A 21,944-nucleotide genomic window follows, 5' to 3' on the forward strand; every position below is an offset into this window, starting at 1 on the left:
CTGTGTAGCATTTTCTGCAGCAGACCCCTTGTCTGTGTGTCTCTTTCTAGGCCCCCAACAAGACAAATGACTGAGCTGGGGGGTGGTGTATATGCACGCACATGTGTGTGTGTGTGTGTGTGTGTGTGTGCATGCACGTGTGTTTGTGTAATGAGGCTTCTACTCCCTGCAGTGCCTCTCAAACATCTGCTCTCATAGGGGGAGGCTGGGAGGGCTGTCAGGGTTGCTGTTTTGATTTCAGGGAGAAGCACCCTCTCTTTTACTCCCTGCAGTTTTTCTAGGGGTTCAGACCAGGGAAACTGGGACATTTCCAACCCCCTCCTGGCAAAGAAGGCCACAAGTCCACCTGTCTCTAAGACTAATATAGCCCCCTTTCCCCACCTGTGATTGGGAGGCCCGGGAAAGTTGTGTATGTGGGGAGTCCTTTCTACCCACTGACAATACTCTCCAGGTCCGGCCCCTAGCCGGGTAGTCCCTAGAATGCATCCCTGCCCCACCTACCCCTACTTCTACTCCGTACTCAGAATTGCCCCCCTTGGTTCCCCATCTCATTTACCTCTACTCCCACCCCTGCTCCTGTAGGACTGTTTCTTCCCCCTCCAACTATTTACCTTTAATAACAGAAATAAAACTAACTCTCAGAGAATTCTTTCTTAAAAAGATCAGTTGCCTGAATTCCTTTGGGCCTACTGCCATATTTCTTTTATTTTTTTAAAAAATATTTTATTTGAGAGAGAGAGAGAGAGAGAGAAAGCATGAGTTAGGGGAACAGCAGAGGGAAAGGGAGCAGACTCTCCCCTGACCAGAGAGTCTAATGAGGGGCTTGATCCCAGGACCCGGGGCTCAACTTGAGCCAAAGGCAGATGCTTAACCAACTGAGCCACCCGGACACCCCACCATATTTCTTTTCTTTGTATCTTATTTTCCTGGACTCAATAGCAAGAACAGTCCATTTTCCTGGACTCAATAGCAAGGACTATTTGTGGGGGCAAGGTGAGATGCTCCTTAAGGACCTGGTCACAGGACAGGAGGGATGGTGCTTGCCATAGCAGAGCTAGATGGTCTGGGATGGGGGTAGCGTATGCCAGGGTGGGCGTGTAGGGGAATACAGAAGAGTGCAGGAGGTCTGTAGGAAGAGGTCTGAATGGAGCTCGGAAACCTGGGTTCAAGTTCTATCATGGCCAAGAACTCCTAAGAGACCTCAGGTGAGTAATTTACCTCTTTGAGCCTCAGTTGACTTACCTGTACAACTGGTGGAATGTGACCTGACTAATCTTCCAGCTGTCCTCCAACTTGATTTATAAGTTGTAGGGGGATGGAAATGGGGCTAGGTAATTGAATTTGGTTTCCTTGTGGTTAGCAACTTTTTTTTTTTTTTAGCTATCATGTATTAAACATTTATTAATGATTATCCACAACACAATACTTCCATGAGGATTTCTAAGCATTTTACATATATGTATTTATTTGCTCCTCACAACAGTCCTAGGAGGTAGGTGCTATGATTTTCCCCATCACACAGATTAGGAAACTGAAACACAGAGAGACTAAGTAAGGAGCCCAAGTAGCGCAGCTGAAATTCAAACCAGGCAGTCTGGCCGCAGAGCCCGTGCTCCTCATCACCACATTCAATATTCCAGGCACCGGGCTAGACGTTTGCCAAATCCTCTCCATTTTGCAGTTGAGAAATCTGAGACTCAGAGCAGTTGAGCAACAGCTGAAGGTCACACAGCTGGGAAGCAATAGAGATGAGGTTCACAGTCAGCCAGGCTTCCGAGCGAGCGTCTGCTCTCCCTCATCCACCTCTCATCCATCCTGCCAGATCCTTAGGCCCCCCAAGGCAAGTTTATCCAGTATCCTTATATTGCAATATCTCTTCAAGCAAGTCAGTTCCTTCTTCTGGGCCTCAGTTTCCCCATCTAGAGAATGATTGGGTTGGACCAGCTAATCTTTGAGGTCCCTCGCAGCTCTGTGAATCCACGATTCTTGAGGTTCAGTGCTTCTGGCTGGAAGGACAGACTTGCCCTGGGGCTGCATCCAGGGAGGCTGGGGATGGGAAACAGGGGGAGCTGCAAGAGGGGAGGAGGAGCTTTGGGGCCATGAGCCCAGGAAGATGGGGCAGTTGTATGAAACAGATGAGACAGACAGAGAGAGAGAGAGAGAGAGAGAGAGAGAGAAAGAGAGAGAGAGAGAGAGAGAGAGAAGCCCTGGGTGAGGGGGCTCCCCAGTGAGTCTGTTCCTTCCTCCTAGGGGTCCCCCCTAAGTTTTGGGGAGACACATGAGAGCACTGGGCAAGGGAGCAGTGGCCAGGCCAGCAAGGAGCCGAGATAGAGCAGTTTGGGGAATTAACATTGCTGGGGTTTTGCTGTCTTTGTAAATACTCAGAGATGTCCAATTACTTGAGAAAAATGTATTTGAAGCCGAGATGGCATGTTTGTGCGGTTGGCCTGGCTTCCTGTTCATGAGCATTCCTTTGAATTCCTCCATTCAGGAGCTGAGGATCGGTTTCCTGCCTGTACCGCATTAGGATGTGTACACCAGTGGGCCCAGTGCTTCTGTGCTCCTCTCGGGGACCTCTCTCACCCCAGATCTGTGCACACACAATCGCCACTGCACCTTTTAACATTCGATGCTGTTGCAACAGGCACTGCTCCACGCTGGCTGCGCCTGTGCTGGCTTCGCTTCCCCCGGGGTGTCTTGGCTGACAAATAATGCCCAGTGCATCCTGTGGAGGAGGGAAGTGTCATGTGCTTATTGTGAAATTAGGGAATGGGCTTCATCACCAGGCAAGCTCTCTTCATTTTGGAAAATTAACGGAATCACCTTTGCATGAGCGTCCCCACCCGCCTCCCCGTGCCAGGCCCCAGCTCTTGCTGTGCTGGGCCCTTCAGACAGCTCCTCATGCATCACAGACTGGGCTACCCTCCTCTCTAGCTTGGGGGCATCAGAGCACCCTGATGGGACATGATATAGGCAGGGGGTAGTGGCTGTCCCTTGATCCCCGCTCCTCCATGATGGGTACATGGGCTGTTGCTGCAATAGGGATCAGGAGGGTGGGTCGTGGATGACCCTGGCTTTCAAGCTTCCAGCAAAAGGTGCAGCCTATCACATGGGTGCCATCTCAAGCCTCCTTAATCCAGCACGCTGTGGTCTGCGTGCCCAGGGGGAGGCCTTCCCTCTAAACAACCAGGGCACTTGAAGGAAATGACAAAGCATCAGGGGCTCTGGTTTCAGACCGAGCTGGGACAGATGAGTAGACCAGTGAGTGTATGTTGCTAAAGGTCAGGGAGAGCTCCTAGCCATCGAGGTTATGGGGAAAACTCGGTTCTTTCCAAAGCTCAGCTCAGACCCATGTTTCTGGGTCACTGCTGCTGGCACAGGCTTGGGGCCTCTCCCACAAATTCTGGAAGGGCATTTGCAAGATGGGCACCCTGGGCTTCCCGTCCCCCTGCCTCTTTCGAGCCTCTTGGGCCTGTGTTGTTGGACAGGCTTGGAGAACACATCTTGGAAGACCTCACAGCTCTGATCACCTCTGAGAAATGAAGAGCAGGGAAAGGAGAGAAGTGGGGGCGGTCAGGTGGGAAGTCAGGGTTTGCAAAACAGGAACGCACCCATTGGCCGTTTACCAAAAAATTTCCCCCTTTCTTTTAAAGCTGTTGCTCCCTCAAGGGAAAACTTGTATTTGTGTGTGAGTAAGCTGTGCTGTCTTAATGAACTGAAAGCAGGACAGGATGAGAGTTTTTTTTTTTTTTTTTTTTTTTATCCTCACTACTAAGAACAAAAAGCAGCTCATTGGTCTTAGGCAGCCAGGGCTGTCACCACCCCCTGGCCCCTAACCTTCCTCCCTGCCCTCTCCTCCATCCGAGCAGAGTTGAGAGCTGAGAAGGGCTGGCCACACGTCATCCTCGCCCCAGAGTCCTGGCTGGGAGTGTGGCTTTGGCCAGGCAGAGGCGGCTGGCCGGGCCTGCAGGAAACACCACCCCTCCCTGAGGAGGGCCTCGGAGGGCAGCAGCCTGATGAGAGGTGGCAGGCGAGGGGCTGGTGTGCTTTCAGGGAGGCCTGGAGGCTGCCATTTCTTGCTGGCTCAGATGACAGTGGAAAAAGAGATGGAGGGAGGAATTCAGAGAGTTTGACCCATTGGCATCCCTCTTCCCTGCCAAGCCAAGTTGGGAAGTCTCCCCAGCATCTCTGGTCTCCGAAACAAAGCCCTGTTTTCTGGAAGACCTTGTTCCAGCCCTTGAATCTCAGGGAGGATGTCTTTCTAGGTTAGAAGGAGCTTCATTCAGAGGACTCGCCAGGCCCCCTCCATCAGTCTACCCGTTACCAGCTCTCTCCCCTTCACTCTAAGCGTGGACTGTCTCCTGACTTCCACTTTTGATTTTTGGTCTGGGGGACAACAGACACGTGGTTTCAGAGTGTTGCAGGATTTGGTATAGCTCATCGGTCACAATGCTTTGCAACCCGGGTGGAGGTAGCTAGGGACTGGGGTGAAGCCTGGGCCGCGGCACCAGCTTTCCCCACAAGATTAAAAACTTCACAGCCGGGACGGCCTTTCTTCCCTCTGCAGCTCTTGGTGCCCGAGTCATGGGCTGCCTGGATCCGGCCCAGGGGCCCTGGGAGAGGTCCCACTAGTCCCGGCGGAGGAGCCTCCTACGGGGAGAAGGTGGTGGTGGTCTCGGCCTCCACGCTCATGGAGGAGCGCCGGGTGTGGCGGCAGGAAGACCACTGCCGGAGCTGCTCCTGGCTCAGGCAGCCGAGGTCCTTGAAGAGCTTGAAGAGGTCGCTTCTGAACTTGACACCAATGAAGGCATATAAGAAAGGGTTGACGCAGCAGCGGACGCACGCCAGGCTGTAGGTGATGTCATAAGCGATGTTGAGCTGCTTGCTGAGCTCACAGCTACCGCTGCCAGTGATGTTGAAGTTGGCCACTGTCTGGGCCAGGATCACCCCGTTGTAGGGCAGCTGGAAGGCTATGAAGACCACGACCACGGCAATGATGACCTTGATGGCCTTGTTGCGCTCAAAGTTGCGTGCCTGGAGCAGGGTGCGGATGATGACGAGGTAGCAGAAGCTCATGGCCCCCAGGGGGATCAGGAAGCCCACCACCATCTGCGCCACTTGGATGGTGATCAAGGCTTCCACCTGATTGGTGTTGAGGGAGCACCGCAGTGCTTGCTCACTGCTGCTCTTCTGGAGGCCGCTGTACAGCAGCTCCGGGGTGGAGAGCACCATGGCCAGCATCCAGATGCCCACACAGGAGAGCTTGCTGATGAAAAGGACGCGGGCACGGTGGCGGTGGGCCGAGACGGCCTGGACGATGGCCACATAGCGGTCGATGCTGATGCAAAGAAGCAGCAGCATGCCGCTGAAGAAGCTTATCTTGTAGATGCCAAAGATGATCTTGCAAACGTGGACGCCGAACGTCCAGGACTTGGCCGCGCTGTATGCCCAGAAGGGAAGGGTCAGGAGGAAGAGGATGTCCGCCATGGCCAGGTTGAGCAGGTACGTATCTGTCATGGTCTTGAGCCTCTTGAAATAGATGTAGGTCAGCACGACCAGCCCATTGCCCAGCAGGCCCATGAAGCAAATGATGGAGTACATGATTGGCAGGAACCAGGCTTTGAAGTTCCGCACGTCTTTCTTGAAGCATACAGACTCATACAGTGTATAGTCCACCGTGGTATTTTCTCCGATGTAGTCGTCTGTGACCTCATCTTGGCACAAACACACCTGTGGGGGAGGGGACAGGGCGACACGATCCAGCTTAGCTAAGTGGGATCCAGCTCAGCTCAGCTCAGCTCATCTTGCTGCCCTGGGATTGTCCAGAGCACTGGTTTCAAATGTGGTACCTATCACGGGCATCATACCATCACCTGCAAATTCTCAGACCCCACCTGAGACCTGCAGAATCAGAATCTTGGGGGTATGGGTGGGGCCCTGGAATCTATTTTTCTAAACTCTCCAGGTGGTTCTTTGGTTTGAAACCAGTGCTTCCCAAATTTTCACGTGAATTACCTGGAGATCTTGGCAAAGTGCATGTCCTGATTTAATAGGCTGGGACCTGAGATTCTGCACTTCTCGTAAGTAGCCAAGGTCTGTTCTGGCCAACTCAGAGAGGCTTGACATGACGTGCCCTGATGGTGGACTGGAAAGTGTCTGTGCTTTGGGGTCACATGAGCCTCGGGTCAGATAAACAGACTTCATCTCTGAGCCTCAAGTGACCTCATCTGTGAAATGGAGATGACTACTGTCTCCCTCCCATGGCTGTGGCGAGGTGTGGAACCTCGGTTCTGGCACCTGGAAACTCCAGGAGAGTCGGAATGTGTGTCATTCATCTTGAGCCTCCTTTAGAATCAGCTAGAAAGAGTTTTCCAGGGAGCCTACAAAATACTTTAGCTTTTGAGGGAAAATCCACATCGGGGTTAAGGTTAAGGAGGGCCTGGAGCCAGTAGAGAGGAAGGCACATGCTCTGTTAAGAAGCCTGGAAACCCTGGTTTGGGGTGAGCTGCTGTGACATTGGGTGGTGAGTGACTTGCAGAATTCTACAGATCCCTGGGGCCCGAGGCACCGAGGCACCGAGGCACCACCGTGCCGGCACACAGCAGGGGCTCAGGCAATGTGGGCCCAAGCTCACAGAACTGCACAGCTGTGACAGGAGGGGATAAGGCACCGCTGGGCCACTGCCTCCTCAGCAGTGATGGAGTCCTCCCTGCACCCCAGGAAGAGCCTGTGGCTCTGTCTCCCACTCTCCCGCTGCGCTGCTCCCACCCTCTTCCCCTACCTCTCTGTCTCTCTCTTCCTCGCAGTCTCTTCCGGCAGATCCCAATCAGCCGGGCTCAGCTGCTCAGGGCTTTTTTTAGCCCATCTGCAGGGCAAGGTGAAGGTTCAGGCAGCCTGCTGTGATTTTATCAATGAAGGAGGGCACAGGCCCCTGTGCCTCTGTGCACCGTGGAGGCTGAGCCTATGCAGGCTGGCAGCTGGGCTGCAAGACGGCTCACGGGCCCTCCTCTGGGAATTGGGCTCTGGGCAGCTCAACCTGATGGGTTTGCATGCAAGACTGGGGAGCTGGAGGGACATCAGAGATGAGGACAGGAGGCTTTTGGAGAACCTCACTCAAGGTCACACAGCCAGAGTGGAACCCAGTCTCTTCCTCACATCCTGTCTCTGTCTTTACCACTTCCAAATGCTGAATTTATCAGTCACAGAATGAGGACCAAATGATATCCAGAAGCCTTTTCTTTGGGCACTGCTATCTTGAGAAAAGTCAGCGGTAACCCTCTTTCCCTCATCTGGGAATGACCGCAGCCTGGGAGTCCTGAAGACACTGGCTGTTCTTGGCACCCATGGTCAGTCTCACAGTTTTAAGTCCGGGGTCCCTGGACATAAAGGGGTACACCCAGCCTCTGTGAAGTGTGCTCCGTACCACCCTGTCCTGCCTTCTTTTTCCACCCTTTACTACTTCCGGACTCCTTGATGCCTCTGCAGCCCACAGCTGCACCACATCCTGCCCCATCTGAGCTACCCCATCCCCCCAAGTAAAGAGAAGAATGAGCCCCAGCTGTCCCTCATCACCTCCCCAACCTTCCAGCCTCCACTTCTAGCAATACAGCCCCTCCCAGGTCCTGGAAATGGGAAGAAAGAGGGGAGGGAGTGGTGATGGGGAAGGGGGCCAGGCTGTAGGCTATAGCCCAAGCTCCAGGGGGCCTCTGGGATGGGGTTTTGGGAACAGTGCCCAGCTTGGGGCCTGCCTCTGGCCAGAGCTCCTGGAAAGCTGCCCCTCTGGCCTCCAGACTTGGGGAAGAGCCAAATTCTGAAGGACTGCCTCCAGCTCTGGCCTTGGTCTCCCCCCGCCCTCCAAGAGAGCTCCCACCCCCAACAAATGGCAGAGAGGAGACTATGAGTTACAGTTTCTTCTAATTCTGGCACTTGGTGGGGCCAGATTTCCTGTCTCCATTCCTGGGATTGAGAAGCAGAACATTGTAAATTGGGGGACTTTGCTCCTGCAGAGTTTGGGCCCTTATAAAGTATGTGCACTACCCCCACCCCCAGGTCCGGGGCCCCATCTGTCCTTCCTTCCCCACTAAGTGGGGCTCAAATGGGCCTCTTTATTTCACAGAAAGGACTGGAGCTTCCAGGGGAGGCTTTGGCTGGACACTGAAGGAGGGAGACGGCTTTGGGATGATAGGATAGTAACCCATCCACCAGATGAAAGTTTCTTCCCTCAGCTCATGTATGAAGTTTTGCACACATGGCTGTGCATATGTCTGCACAGACTCCAGTGACCTCACAGCCTTTGCTTTGTGCAGTTTCTCTCCATAAACTCAGATGGGGCCCGCATTTCTGTATCCTGGATGGGGATAGTGGAAGTGGGGTGGGATGATGATGGTATCTTACTTTCCTCTGTGTTTTCATTTAAATGGAGGTGAGGACATTCAGAGACCATGTATGGCTTTGTAGGGTCACTCAGCAGATGGAGATTGGCAGCCATCAGCTTAAGGAGTGGAGAGTGTTTGTGTCTGGATCTATTTTCTTCCAGCAAGTGCCCACCTCCTCCTCAGGACCCTAGAGCTGGGGAGGGGTGGGCTTGGGGAAGGCGGGAGGGGGAGTGTGTGGAGAAGGGAACAGAGATTTTCTTGGCCACAGATCTCACCTGGAAAATGACAAGGAGAGCCACCACCAGCAGGCTTTTCATTGGTTTCCCTGCAGGAGACAAGGGGAGAAAGTTAATGCTTGGAGGGGACAGATCTTTGTTATGAAAGAAAGCCTTAGGGAGGGGTGGGAACACTGTTGGGAACTTTCATCACAAGCCCCAGGCACCACGCTTGCTTGGGGCATCAGAACCAGATTGTGCCTTGAAGCGCCTGGCTGGCTGCCCAGTCTTGCCGCCCTCACCTCCTCTTCCTCCACTCTGAGGTCCCACAAAGGAATGGGGTTGGAATGCAGGGCAGCCCCCGCTCCCCACCCCCCCTTTATTTTATTTTATTTTTTTATTTATGATAGTCACAGAGGGAGAGAGAGGCTCAGAGACACAGGCAGAGGGAGAAGCAGGCTCCATGCACCGGGAGCCCGACATGGGATTCGATCCCGGGTCTCCAGGATCGCGCCCTGGGCCAAAGGCAGGCACCAAACCGCTGCACCACCCAGGGATCCCTCCCCACCCCCTTCTTGGCTCTTCAGGGCATCTTCTGGAGTTAGAAAGTCCACCCTGGTCCACACCACTCCTCAAGGCTGAGTTTTCAAATGACCCTGACTCCTGAGTCTGAGGGGCCCCTCCCTCTTTGGGTTATGTGGGAAGCAAGGCCCTGAGGTGGTGGTGGTAAGGGTGTGCCTGTGTGCGTGGGTGCGTGCGTGTGTACCTGTGTGTGTCCTGCACTGCTCCTGTGCCAGGAGCCATCGAGGAACATTTTTCATGCATCCAGCCCCATCTGCTGCCCTGAATGTCTTCTAGGGGAGGCCAGCTAAGGAAATGGGCTGATGTCACAGGACTAGGTGGAGGAGTGTGGTTATTTCCTGGCATCTCAAGGATGGGAAAGTGCTTCGGGAACCCATCTGCTCCCCTCATTCAACTGACATTCATTAAGGCCACCTGGTGGTTTACTTGGTCTAATCCTCAGCCTGCCTGTGGAGCAGGGACCTCTTCCCTTTTATCCAGTGCAGGCCCAGAATAAAAAAGGCACCCAGGAATTATGTCTTGATGAATGAATGAATGAATGAATGAATAAGTGATTGAATGCCTGCTTCCCCTTCTTCCAGGAGAGAGCACCAGGGTGGCCTGAGGGGATGCTGTCCTATGACAGTGTGATACAATAGAGACTGTTCTCTGAGGTAACTACTCTTTTTGCTTCACTGAAGTGTGTACGTATGTTTGTTCTTTAACTTTTTTTTAAAAAGATTTTATTTATTTATTCATGAGAGACAGAGAGAGAGAGAGAGAGAGAGAGAGGCAGAGACACAGGCAGAGGGAGAAGCAGGCTCCCTACAGGGAGCCCTATACGGGACTCAATCCCTGGACTCCTGGACTCCAGGATCCTGCCCTGCGTGGAAGGCAGGCGCTAAACTGCTGAGCCACCCAGGGATCCCCTTTTCTTTAACTTGTTTCTAATCTAGGGCCTTGTGAGATGTGGGAAGATACTCAGCTACAGAAAGGGACCCGGCCCGGCCTACATTCTGGAAGTCAGGAGGCTCTCTTGAGTCTGAGCAGCAGGCAACAGGTTGAGACTCTGGGTTAGCAGAGGCCTGGTGTGCTGTGGACAGAGGACGGGCACCTGGCTGCTCACAGTTCTCCTTTGAGGCTGAGCTGAGGGCTGGAGTGGGAATTTATCTCCTCTGAGGACTGAGCAGGGAACACTGTGCACAAGATAATTTATGTAGGAGTCTTATCTCACCTAACTATCTGGGAGTACCCAGAGGGCAGGAGTTGTGCTTTCTTACCTTTGTATAACCTACCCCTCAAGCTCCCAGCCAGGGCCTGGCCCACATGTCAGTAACCGGGGGATGCCACAAATGAATGCCAAGGCAGAGCTTGCAGGCTGGTCGCACCTTCAGTCTTAACAGGGACAGAGTAATGTTTGGAACTCTGTTTCAAGCATCTTCTGGAAGCTGGGGGCCCTCTTTCAGCAAGCAGGGTGTTCAGCTTCCCCAGTGGAAACAGCAGCGTGGCCAGTGATTCTGTCCTTGGCCACAGCACCACCTGCTGGAAGTCTCTCTGCATGACACCCAATTCATAGTACGCTCCAGGTGGAGCGCCTAAGGTGGGGAATTCTGGGCTTAGGGGTTCCTGGGCAAAGGAGGAAGGGCTTCAAGCCACATAAATAGATAAATAATAAATAATAAAGCCACTGCAATCAAGTTATACTGCACGCTACTGCTAGATATGTCTTTCTAAGGCAGAACTCTGATGCCAACCCTCGCCAGTCCTCCTCCTAAATCCTGAGGACTTCTCTCTCCAGCCCTAAGGAGGAAGCCCCCGAAGCTCAGTATGACAGTCAAGCCCCTCACTGCCTCTTGCACCTGCCTTCTTAGTTGTGTCTTCTCTTTCTGAGGACAGGGACCCACTGTCCTATTGGCCCCGAGTATCTGCAGTCCTAGAATAAATGGTTCTGCAACATTCTAGCTTCCTTCTCCCATCCTCCTTCCTTGCTGAATTACCCCTAAGGGAGACCCTGCTTAGTCCCACATCTCTACCTTAACCATGCTAGAGTTCAACACACCACTCATCCTCCACTGATTCATCCTGGTGTGAGGTGCTCTTTAAACATGTACAAATCTTTCGTTACTCTAGAGAAAGCCTACTTTGACTGTCAGTGAGAACTGAGAAACCTCAAAGTTTTGATAAGTCACAACGGGTAAGATACAAGGAGTAAGAACTGTTTCTGTTTCACTCTATCAACCCCTTCTCTTGGGCCCTGTCCCATTTCTTTGCCACTGGTGGAGGGGAGGGGAAAGGAGGTGCAACCTGTGGGGTGTGTGTGTGTGTGTGTGTGTGTGTAGATGACTTCTTATTCCAGGTGTGTTGGAAGTGGAGGATGAATTAGGATTTGTAGTCCAAAATAGGGCGTTTTCAAGAAAGGTAACCAAATGGGAGTTTAGGGGAACTCTGGTGTGTGGCAGGAGCCTGGTCAGCAGCCATGAGTCAGATCATTCCTGTCTGTTGCAAAGTCATAAAATGACGGGTCTTGGGCAGCAGCTTGGGTAAGGCCACTGTAGTTGGGAATCTTGGGGGTTGAGAAGTAGATGACTTATATGTTGGGTATTTTCTGAGTTCTTGAGTTTCGAGTAATAATCATAACAAAAAGAAATTCCCTAGAACTCCAATTTGAGCTCTCAGCAAGGGAAGCTGCCTTCTCATCTGGGAGGAGGGGATTGCCAGGTGGATTTGCTCTCCCAAATTTCAAACATTCATCCCCACATTTTCCAGTGCCTCTAGGGGATCATGGCTGCCCATTACATTAGCTGGACCCCAAAGCCACCCCAGACTTTTTCTTTCTGGAATTCCTCACCTGTCACAACTTTTTTTTGTGTGTGGGGGTGGGTGGGTGGGTGAGTGTAATGGAAAGTGGGAAGAAGCAGGGAAGTGGTAGGAGATTTGGAGGTGAGAAGCCTGGGGGACCCCCCCTTTCAGATAATAGTCAGAGATGGGTGACAGCTGGTTGAGCCTTGCAGTCACTAAGATATCAAATCCCTTACCCAGTGATTTAATGCAAATCCAGTGAGCTCTCTCTCACTTTGCACCAAACTGTCCCATGTATGATCATTTCATCATCACAAAAGCCCTGAGGTAGGCATGACTGTAATCTCCATCTAAGTACTGAGAAAACTGAAGCCTAGTGAGATTAGCAAGTCTCCCAGAGTCTCACAGTTGGCCAGTAGTGGAGCTGGGCTTTAAATCCTATGGTCTCCAGAAACCATACTCCTAACCTGCCTTTTGTGCTGCCTCGTGATCTTTGTGTATCTCTCCCTCATAACGTCCTGTGAGCGATGCCTTGTGATTCTCATGCTATGTTCCAGAAAATAGAGGCCCAGAGGGGTTAAGGTACTTGCCTGGGGTCACACAGCTGCTAAGAGATGGATCTGAGATTTGACTGGAACTCTCACTACTGTCACATTACGTCTCTGAGGAGTCCTCTGTGTAGAGGGGCCTCCGAGGAGCGAGTGTGACGGGGAATCCTCACTTTCCCACATCCCGGGGGTCATCCAACTCTGTTGCTTCTAACCCCTAATATCCCAGAGCCAGCCCCATCTCTGCCCTGACATCAGCCATTGCTGCCACAGAGATCCTTCTGAAAGGCAACTCGTGTCCTTTAACTCACCTGACTGAAAAAGAAAAAGCTTTGCTGGCTCCCCATCACTTTCAGGATGAAGCACACACCCTTCAGCAATACCACACATCATCTTAAAGGCTGGTCCTGCCTGTCCCTCTAGCCTTCCTTCTTACCTTTCTCCTTGGCCTGGCCAGGTTGTCAAACCCCTTCCTTGTCAAGCAAGGAAGAATCCTTGCTTCTGTTAGCTTTGGTCAGAGCTGGCTGGCTGGGAGGCCACAGGCTGAGTCCCCAGGCTATTCTGCTTGGCTACCTTGGATTTTCTTTCTTTCTTTCTTTCTTTCTTTCTTTCTTTCTTTCTTTCTTTCTTTCTTTTCTTTCTTTTCTTTTTTTTTTAAGATTTTATATATCTATTCATGAGAGACACAGAGAGAGGCAGAGACATTGGCAGAGGGAGAAGCAGGCTCTATGCGGGGGGCCTGATTGGGGACTCGATCCCAGTACCCTGGGATCAGGGCCTGAGCCGAAGGCAGGCGCTCAACCACTGAGCCACCCAGGCTCCCCAGCTACCTTGGATTTTCAAAACATTGGTTTTGAATGACTTTAGGTGTGGTTTGCACCCTCTGGCTTGCTCTGCTCCCCTCCACTTACTACACCTCACGCCCCTTCCCTCGTTTGTCTGGTTGGCCTCTGATGGAAATCAAGTCTGTGATCCCTGCCGCATCCTGCATCCCTCGTTCGTCCTTGTCTGGTTGGGTAACTTTTATACGCCTTTGAAAGCCCAACTTCAATGCCCCTCTGACCCATGTTCACTACTTTACTTTGAGCTTCCCATGTGGCTCCCCCTCAGCCCATCAGCACTGAATCTCCCTCTATCCAATGGCTTTTTGACATGTGCATCTCTCCTCTTGCAAGACTGGTCATGCCCAAACTTCCCACTCAACGATAGTTGACCAGAAGAAGGTACCTCAGAGCAGAGATTTTCCCAGCAGCTCCCTGAGGCTGCAGAACTCCCCTCGTCCCCAGCCATGCTCCCAGGCCAGGGGGCTTTGGCCCTGTGTTCCTTTAGCTTCCCTCTGCCACCATTTCAGGCCAAGTTAGGAGAGAGTAAGTCTCTCACAGGCTCATTTTTTTCTTTTCTCTATTTTGGAGAATTCTGAGGTCTTAAGACTCCTCTCTCAAAGGTGGGGAGGGCGCCTCTGGGCTGCTCATTCAAATCATGAAAGAGACCAACTCAGCCCCGCTTTGGTGTTTTCATTTTGTGTAACAGAAACTCTGCCTCCTCATCCACCTCTTGCTCCCTGCTGGGCAGACAAAGAGAGAAAAACAGATCGTTCATGACCCACCTGCCCTCCCAACGGCCCGGAGTCCGTTCTGAGCAAAGCGTCTCTCAGTGGCTTCCCTTCCTACCAGTAGTTTAGACTTAGCCGTTGGGGTTCTCTCTCGGGTTGAGTGAGGCAGGCGACAACATCCCTTTCTCCTAAACCAGAGGTTATCCTCCCTCCCCGCATCAAAGCCTGTGAGGCTAGCACCCCAAACTCAGGTCTGGGGGGAGACCCTCAAGGGGTAGACTGGAGCTGGTTTTCAGAAGCCCATGAGCCAGTTGGTGTGTACATCCCTCCCTGACTCCGTGTTCAGTCATTTCATGCCTTGAAATAGTCTGAGCTTAAAATCAACCGGGGGAGGGGGTATGGGGAGGACGGCAGGGAAGAATTTACACTATAGAAATTGGCAAGAACTAGCAATTGGGGCTCTTCCTCCTTCTCCAGGAGAGCAGGTTTTCCAACATTTCCCAGCATACCACTGGGACACTGCTTGGTTTCCTTCATGGAGATCACACAGAGGGTCAGGAACCAGTCCTCAGTGGGTGATGCCTGCATTCTGCGATTGTGGTTAAGTGGTATGGGGGTCTGGGGAGTGAGATTAGGGAGCGGGCCGCTGGGAAGACAGGCAGTTGGGAACGATTTTTAAAAACTAAAATCAACTCTGAGTTCTTGATGCCATTCATTCATTCATTCATTCACTCCACAAACTTTCTGCTCACCCCACCCCCTCCTCCCCCAAGCATCTGAGATGGAGATGCAAGGATCAGTCTCTACCTCCCAGGTTGGGTGGCTACCTTAACCCCTTTCCAGGTGATCGCTGGGCCCACCTGGAGTTCTGGGTAGGTCGAGGGTAGACAGAATCAAGGCAAGAGGCTGTGGTGTGGTGGGAGGAGTATGAGGACAGCACAGGGCGCACCAGTGAACCTTCACTTTTTAAAGCCAACCTCTTGCGGCTTTGAGGCCGCCGTGGTGCTTTGCTTGCTGGTGAGAACGAACCATCCAGGAACTTGGCCCTTTGTAGCCTCAGTCGGGTCTGATTTCACAGCTGAGATTTATAAATGGGGTGTCCAGAGGTGGACGTACACCTCAGAACCTTCTCAGAACTTCTTTTGTAATCCTTCTTGTTAAAAGGGTTAGAACTGAGGATGGGCTTTTTAAAGGGAAGAGCCATCTGCCAGGGCAGAAAAAGTAAAGAAGTGAGGCAGGGACCATGCTGGAGGCTTGGGCTGTGACTTCTCTGAGGTGAATGCCCCACTGCTGTCCTGTTTCCCACCTACCCTTTAACTGGTGAGAGGCGGCAGCAAAGCCAGGGGGATGTATGGCCTGCTTGCCTAGTCCTGCTGGCACAAAGTGTCACCTTTCATTTGCTCCTAAGGGAACAGAACTTCTGATTCCTGCTTAGCAGGTGAGAAAGGTAGAAAGCAGAGGAAGGAAGAGGAATGGAGGGTTTGGAACCCTCTGAGGACTTTGTCCCTGATGAAACAGGTCCCAGGGAGCCTCACCCGTCACCCCAACCTGAGATGAAAACAGGCACCCTCTTGGGCCACCTGGGTGGCTCAGTGATTGAGCATCTGCCTTCAGCTCAGGTCATGATCCCGGAGTCCTGGGATTGAGTCCGGCATCCGGTTCCCCACCGGGAGCCTGTTTCTCCCTCTGCCTATGTCTCTGCTTCTCTCTGTGTGTCTCTCATGAATAAATAAATAAAATCTTAAAAAAAAAAAAAAAAAGAAAACAGATACCCTCCATATCACCACCATCCCCAGCCCTGCAACCTTCTCCAGTCCCTACTATTCTAGAAAGACACAACCTCGCCACTTTCCTCCCCTTCTTTCCTGGTACCAGTGGTTACCCCTTTCCCCAGGTCTGAAAGGTGCATCCATTGTGTCTGGGAGAACAGAGTGGCATTCTCTGGAAGCAGACAGATTCCCACCAAGGCAGAACCCAATTTCTCTGGGAGGCTCCCCCATGCCTTCCATCCCCCTCTTCCACCTCAAAGTCCAGTTGGATGTCAGAATGACCCAGAACTGCTCTTTCTCGCATAGGGAGGTTCACTCACCCAGGTCCATGACACTCTTTGGGCAGCTGAAACCACACAGGAAGGCTGTGCCGAGTCTTGAGCTCCCACTGTCTGGGGAGGAAGTGCTTTTAAGTTGTGAGAGGAGCCACCCTTTTCTCTGCCCCTCCTACCCCATCTCTTCCCTCCAATCCGAACTTAAAACCAGGGTGCCTACAGTGCTTTCTAGAACCAAGATGAGAAGGTGACAGTGACAGCCCACTCACTGGTCATAGGATCATGAATCATCAGGTTATTTATATTCAAAAAGCCCCCTGTGTAACCCAGCAGACAACGATCCCAGCCTAAGGTGAGAGAATAAGGGCCAGTTATTGGTTTGATGCATGTCTATAGCCTGAATACAACGGGCCAGGGACTCAGAGGTGAGTGAGGGATTATCCCCATCCCTCCTTGGTCCTGCTCAATGTCACAGAAAACTACATTTCTCAAACTATTCTGCCTTCCAGCCTCTTGGGTATTTTTGGCCAGTGGGAGATACTGACAGACGAAGGTATGTCGGAATGTTTCTGGCAGCCTTATTGAGATATAGCTCACATATAAATTTAAAATTCACCCTTTTAAAGTGTACCAATCAATAGTTTTGTATAGTCACAGAGTTGTGCGACCATTGTCACCATCAATTTTAGAACATTTTTTTTATTACTTGCCTCTATTCATCAACAATGATGCCCTATCTCCCCTCCAACCCTAACCTTGCCCCCAGCCTCCAGTAGCCACCAATCTTTCTATCTCTGTAGATTTGACTCTTGTAAACACTTCGCATAAATAGATTTATATAATATGTGGCCTTTATGCCTGGCTTCTTGCACTTAGCATAGTATTTTAAAGGTTCATCCATGTCTCATATCCTCCTTGCTTTTTTATGGCTCAGTAATATTCCATCATATGGATATACCATATTTTGTTTATCCATTATAAGTTCAACATTTGGATTGTTTTGACTTTTTGGCTCTTATAAATAATGCTATGAACATTCATGTACAAGTTTTTGTGTGGACAAATGTTTATATTTTCGCTTGGGTACATACCTAGGAGTGGAATTGCTGGGTCATATGGCAATTCCATGTTTAACGGTTTGTTTGTTTTTAAAAGATTTTATTTATTTATTCATGAGAGACACAAAGAAAGGCAGAGGCAGAGGGAGAAGCAGGCTCCTTGCAGGGAGCCTGACACGGGACTTGATCCCTAGACCCCAAATCAGACCCCAGGTCAAAAGCAGATGCTCAACCCTGAGCCACTCGGGGGTCCCTTTTTTTTTAAGGACTTGTTTATTAAAAAAAAAAAAGGATTTGTTTATTTATTTGACAGAGGAAGAGTGTGTGTGTGTGTGTGTGTGTGTGTGTGTGTGTGCACAAAGGAGGGAGGGTAGAGACAGAGGGAGAGATCTCAAGCCGATTTCACACTAAGCGCAGAGCCTGACACGAGGCTTTATCTCATGACCTCGAGATCATGAGTTGAGCTGAAGTGAAGAATTGCTTAACTGAGCCACCCAGGTGCCCCTCATGTTTAACATTTTGAAGAACAAACTATTTCCCAAAGTGGCCTCATGATTTTACATTCCTGTATGTAATATATGAAGGTTTCATATAGGGTTGAATATATAGAGGATCTTTGGCAAAACCTGTTATTGTCTTTTTGATTCTGGTTTTCTAGTGGTTATGAGATGGTATCTCATTGTGGTTTTGATTTGCATTATCCTAATGATGTTGAGCACCTTTTCATGTCCTTATTGACCATCTCTGTATTTTCTTTGGAGATATGTCCGTTTAAATCATTTGCCCACTTTTAAACTTTTTTTTTTAATCGACAGTTGTAAGAGTTCCTTATGTATTCTAGATACAAGTCCTTTATTGAATATATGACTTGTAAATATTTTCTTTCATTCTGTGAAATATCTTTTCACCTTCTTGATGGTGTCCTTTGAAGCATACAACTTTAAAGTTTTAGGGCCCAATTCATTTTTTTTCTCTCATCACTTGTGCTCTTGGCATTCTATCTACAAAACCATTACCTAATTCAAGTCCAAGAAGATTTAATTTATTCCTTTGTTTTCTTCTAAGAGTTTTGTACTTTCAGCTTTAACATTTAGCTCTGATCCATTTTAAGTTAATTTCTGGATCTGTTCCTTTGTATTCTCAGTATGTTAGAATTTGTTAAATGTTTCCTCTGAGTTTACCTTGTTTTTTTTTTTTTTTGTCTTTTGTTCGATTAAATATGGTGTATTATGTAGATTGATTTTTGTATGTTGAACCAACCTTGAATTCCTGGGATACATCACTGGGTCATGGTGATTTTTTTTTTTATATATGTTGCTGGATTGGGGTCTTAATATTTTGTTGAGGATATTTTTGCATCTATATTTATAAGGGATAATTGTAGTTTTATTTTCTTGTGATGCCTTTGTGTGGTTTGGCTATCTGGATAAGTCTAGTTAAAGATCTGTCAATTTTGTTAATCTCTTCAACACACTAATTTTTGGTTTTACTGATTTGGTTTTACTGATTTACTTTTTCCTATTCTCTATTTCATTTGGTTCCATTCTTGTCTTTACTACTTCTTTTCTTCTGCTTGATTCAGGTTTAGTTTGGTCTTCTTTTTCTGATTTCTTAAGGTGAAATGTTAGGTTCTTTATATGAGATCTTTCTTCTTCTTTGTTCCTTTAAGATAGGCATTTATAGCTATATATTTCCAAGCACTTACTTAGCTGCATCCCATAGGTGTTGATATATTGTGTTTTCATTCTCATTCATCTCAAAGTATTTTCTAATTTCCCTTATGAATTCTTTGGTCCATTGATTGTTTAGGAGTGTGCTGTTTGATTTCCATATATCTGTGGATTCTTAAATTTTCCTTCTGTTATTTTTAAAAATTTTAAAGGAGATTTTCCTCTTTTTTAAAAAATATTTTATTTATTTCTTCATGAGAGAAAGAGACAGAGGCAGAGACATAGGTAGAGGGAGAAGCAGGCTCCCTCCAGGGAGCCTGATGCGGGGCTTGATCCCAGGACCCTGAGATCACCACCTGAGCCACAGGGAGATGCTCAACCACTGAGCCACTCAGGTGACCCTTTTCCTTCTGTTATTGATTGTGGTCAGAGACTTTAATTTATATGATCTCAATTCTTTTAAATTTATTGAGATTCATATTATATCCTAAATGAGGTCTATCTTGGAGAATGTTCCATGAACACCTGAAAAGAATATGTATTCTGCTGTTGTTGGGTGAAGTAGTCTATAGTAGCTGTCAGGCCCAGTTGATTTATAGTGTTGTTCAACTTTTCTGTTGCCTTATTGATCTACTTCATGGTTGTTATATCCATTATTAAAAGTAGAATATTGAAGTCTCCAACCATGATTGTTGAATTGTATATTTCTTCCTTCAATTCTGTCAATGTTTTCTTCATGTGTTTTGGCTCTGTGTTTTAGGTACCTATGTGTTTGTTTGTTACATCTTCTTGACAGATTGACCTTTTTATCATTATACAATGTTCTTCTTTGTCTCTATAATCAATTTTTGTCTCAAGGCCTATTTTGTCTGATATCAGTATAGTTTTTCAAACTCCTCTTTGGGTGTTGTTTGGGCGGTATAGCTTTTTCCATCACAGGGATGTTTCCTTCTCTGCTTCTGGTAACATCCCCAGTGGTAGCTACCTGTCTGTGATCCTAGAGTCCATCAGCCAGCCCCTACCTCTGTGGTACCAGCACCAGATAAGTGTCCCCACCTTGGCCCCAGCTCCTGCCCTAGTTTCTGAGCTCTGGTAATACTATCTTCTCCCTGTGTCCCTTCAGCTCCAGGGAATACTGGCAACTTCCTGCTGTTATTAATCTCTTGGTGGCTTCAGAATGCTTTGTTAGACTTTTCAGCTTTTCCATCACCTGCATAACTGGCTCCCTATATTATTTTTTATAAATCTTTTATTTATTTATTCATGAGAGACACACAGAGAGAGGCAGAGACATATGCAGAGGGAGAAGCAGGCTTCCTCTGGGGAGCCTAATGCAGGACTCGATCCCAGGACCCTGAGATCACGACCTGAGCCAAAGGCAGATAGTCACTGAAATACCCGGGTGCCCTGGCTCCCTCTATTGAATTGCTTTGTTTTTAATACCTAGAGTGAGTCTTGTTTGCTTCAACCTTGACTGATACAAGATGCTTCCTGTCCCCCAAAAGTTTTTTTCCCCAAAAAGTTTAAGGTACAGAAGAAATTAAGGTGAGATTATACCCCTGTTCCTTACAATTATGACCAAGACCAAGCATAACATGATGCTTTACCTAAAATAAGGGAAAGAAATCCAAGATTGCATAGTGCAGGAAGGCAGATGGACATGTAGATAGAATAGAGTTTCTTCTCCCCAAACTGATGAACATTCTGTTGGTGTGTAGTGCCATGAGCTTAGTCCCCTGGATGATCATGGGCAAGTTGCTTCCCCTCTCTGGGCCTTATTTTTTTCAAGTGTAAAGTAGGGAGATTGGGCTGCCTAGCAGACACCTATGCTTTGGCATCTGAGACTGAAGTGCAGGACTTTTCTTGTGGCATCCTGGTTATTGCTTAACTACTCCCGTTATCCCAAATCTCCCAAATGGAAGCATGAGAAGCCCTCATTGAACCTTCCCTCCAGGCCAAAGGTTTTGACTACTCTCATCATTGGCATTTGGAGCCCATTTGCTTTCAGGGATATAGGAAATCTCTTGAATTAGGTGGAAAGGACTCTTAGGGGTTATATCTAGGCAGGGTGTTGGTAAGGAAGAGCAGGCAACTTCAATTTGGAATTATTCCAGAAGCTTCCTCCTGCAGCCCTTTTCCATGTGCCAGATGCTTCTAGGAAAAACTGAGAGGCATAAGACCTGTGTTCCAGCCTTGCCTCTGCTGTAACTTTGGGCAAGTCAACTCCTCTCTCTAGTTCTTGGCCGCCCAACTGAAAATCATGGGATTGGACCACTTAAGGTCCAGGCTCTCTTTTCAGGATATATCTTATTATCCCCAAGGATTCTCTAGCTGATATAAGCCCTCATAGAAGGTCCAAAAGTATATTGAGAAAGACTGGAGAATTTTGTAGCAGATGCAGCACGTTGTTGGGGTAGAGGGATAAGGGGCTGCTCATTCTGGTCTCCTTAGCAGCCTCTGCCTGATGCTAAGTGGTGGTGCTCATTCCAAACACTTTTCCTCCTCTCCCTGTCCTGCCCAGCCCCTTTGACTCTGGCTATGTGGACATTGCATGTTGTGGTCTGGAAGACTCCAGTTTCAGTTTCTGGTTTCTGAGCAAGACCATGGGGATTCCCCAGTATTTTTCAACACTAATTGTGAGCTTTCCTTCTTTATGATAGCATGTGATCAGTGACTATTCACTGTGAACACTTTCTTTATGGATGGTACAGTATAGGAGGAGTCCAGTTTGACTAAACTGGGCTCCAAGTCCCATCCCATCCATGGAGGCCCAGGATGGCCCACCTCCACCACCCTTTCTTCTCTGAACTTCCATCGCACTTTACTCTGGGGACACCCAAATTGGCATATGCAGCAACGGCATGTGAACTATTTTCTATTCTGGAGTAACTTTATGCTTCTTGCAAAATTGTGCTGTGTACTCTTCTGGGTCATCTTTGCATTGCTTCAAACAGTGCTATGATTTAAAAAATCAATTTTAAAATGTAGCTTGGTATAGTTCAATAATAGTTCAATAATGGGTCCCCTGGTTGATGTCCTCTATCATGGAATGTTCTGTATCATCCCACTTGTTATGGAGCATGTGTTGCATGTCTAGCAAGAGACCAGAAGCCAGCTTCTCG

General features: G+C 49.1%; 1 protein-coding gene across 1 annotated transcript; it reads right to left on the bottom strand.

The window, feature by feature from the left end:
- Positions 1-1,367: 1,367 nt before the first annotated feature.
- On the bottom strand, positions 1,368-16,181 carry CCR7 (C-C motif chemokine receptor 7). Its single transcript, XM_041724119.1, has 3 exons — positions 16,140-16,181; positions 8,651-8,700; positions 1,368-5,730 (listed from the first exon to the last, which is right to left on the bottom strand). The coding sequence occupies exons 1-3, from the start codon at positions 16,147-16,149 to the stop codon at positions 4,651-4,653; spliced, it is 1,140 nt and encodes a 379-aa protein (XP_041580053.1). The 5' UTR covers positions 16,150-16,181; the 3' UTR covers positions 1,368-4,650.
- Between the last annotated feature and the right edge of the window lie 5,763 nt (positions 16,182-21,944).

Source organism: Vulpes lagopus, chromosome 12 (genome assembly GCF_018345385.1).
Source record: "Vulpes lagopus strain Blue_001 chromosome 12, ASM1834538v1, whole genome shotgun sequence".
NCBI classification, from domain to species: domain Eukaryota; kingdom Metazoa; phylum Chordata; class Mammalia; order Carnivora; family Canidae; genus Vulpes; species Vulpes lagopus.

Bases quoted from the DNA above. Each gene is read 5' to 3' on its own strand.
- CCR7 (XM_041724119.1), bottom strand. The intron at 5,731-8,650 runs GTGAGATCTGTG...CCTCCCCCACAG, and splicing joins CTCTCCTTGTCATTTTCCAG to GTGTGTTTGTGCCAAGATGA.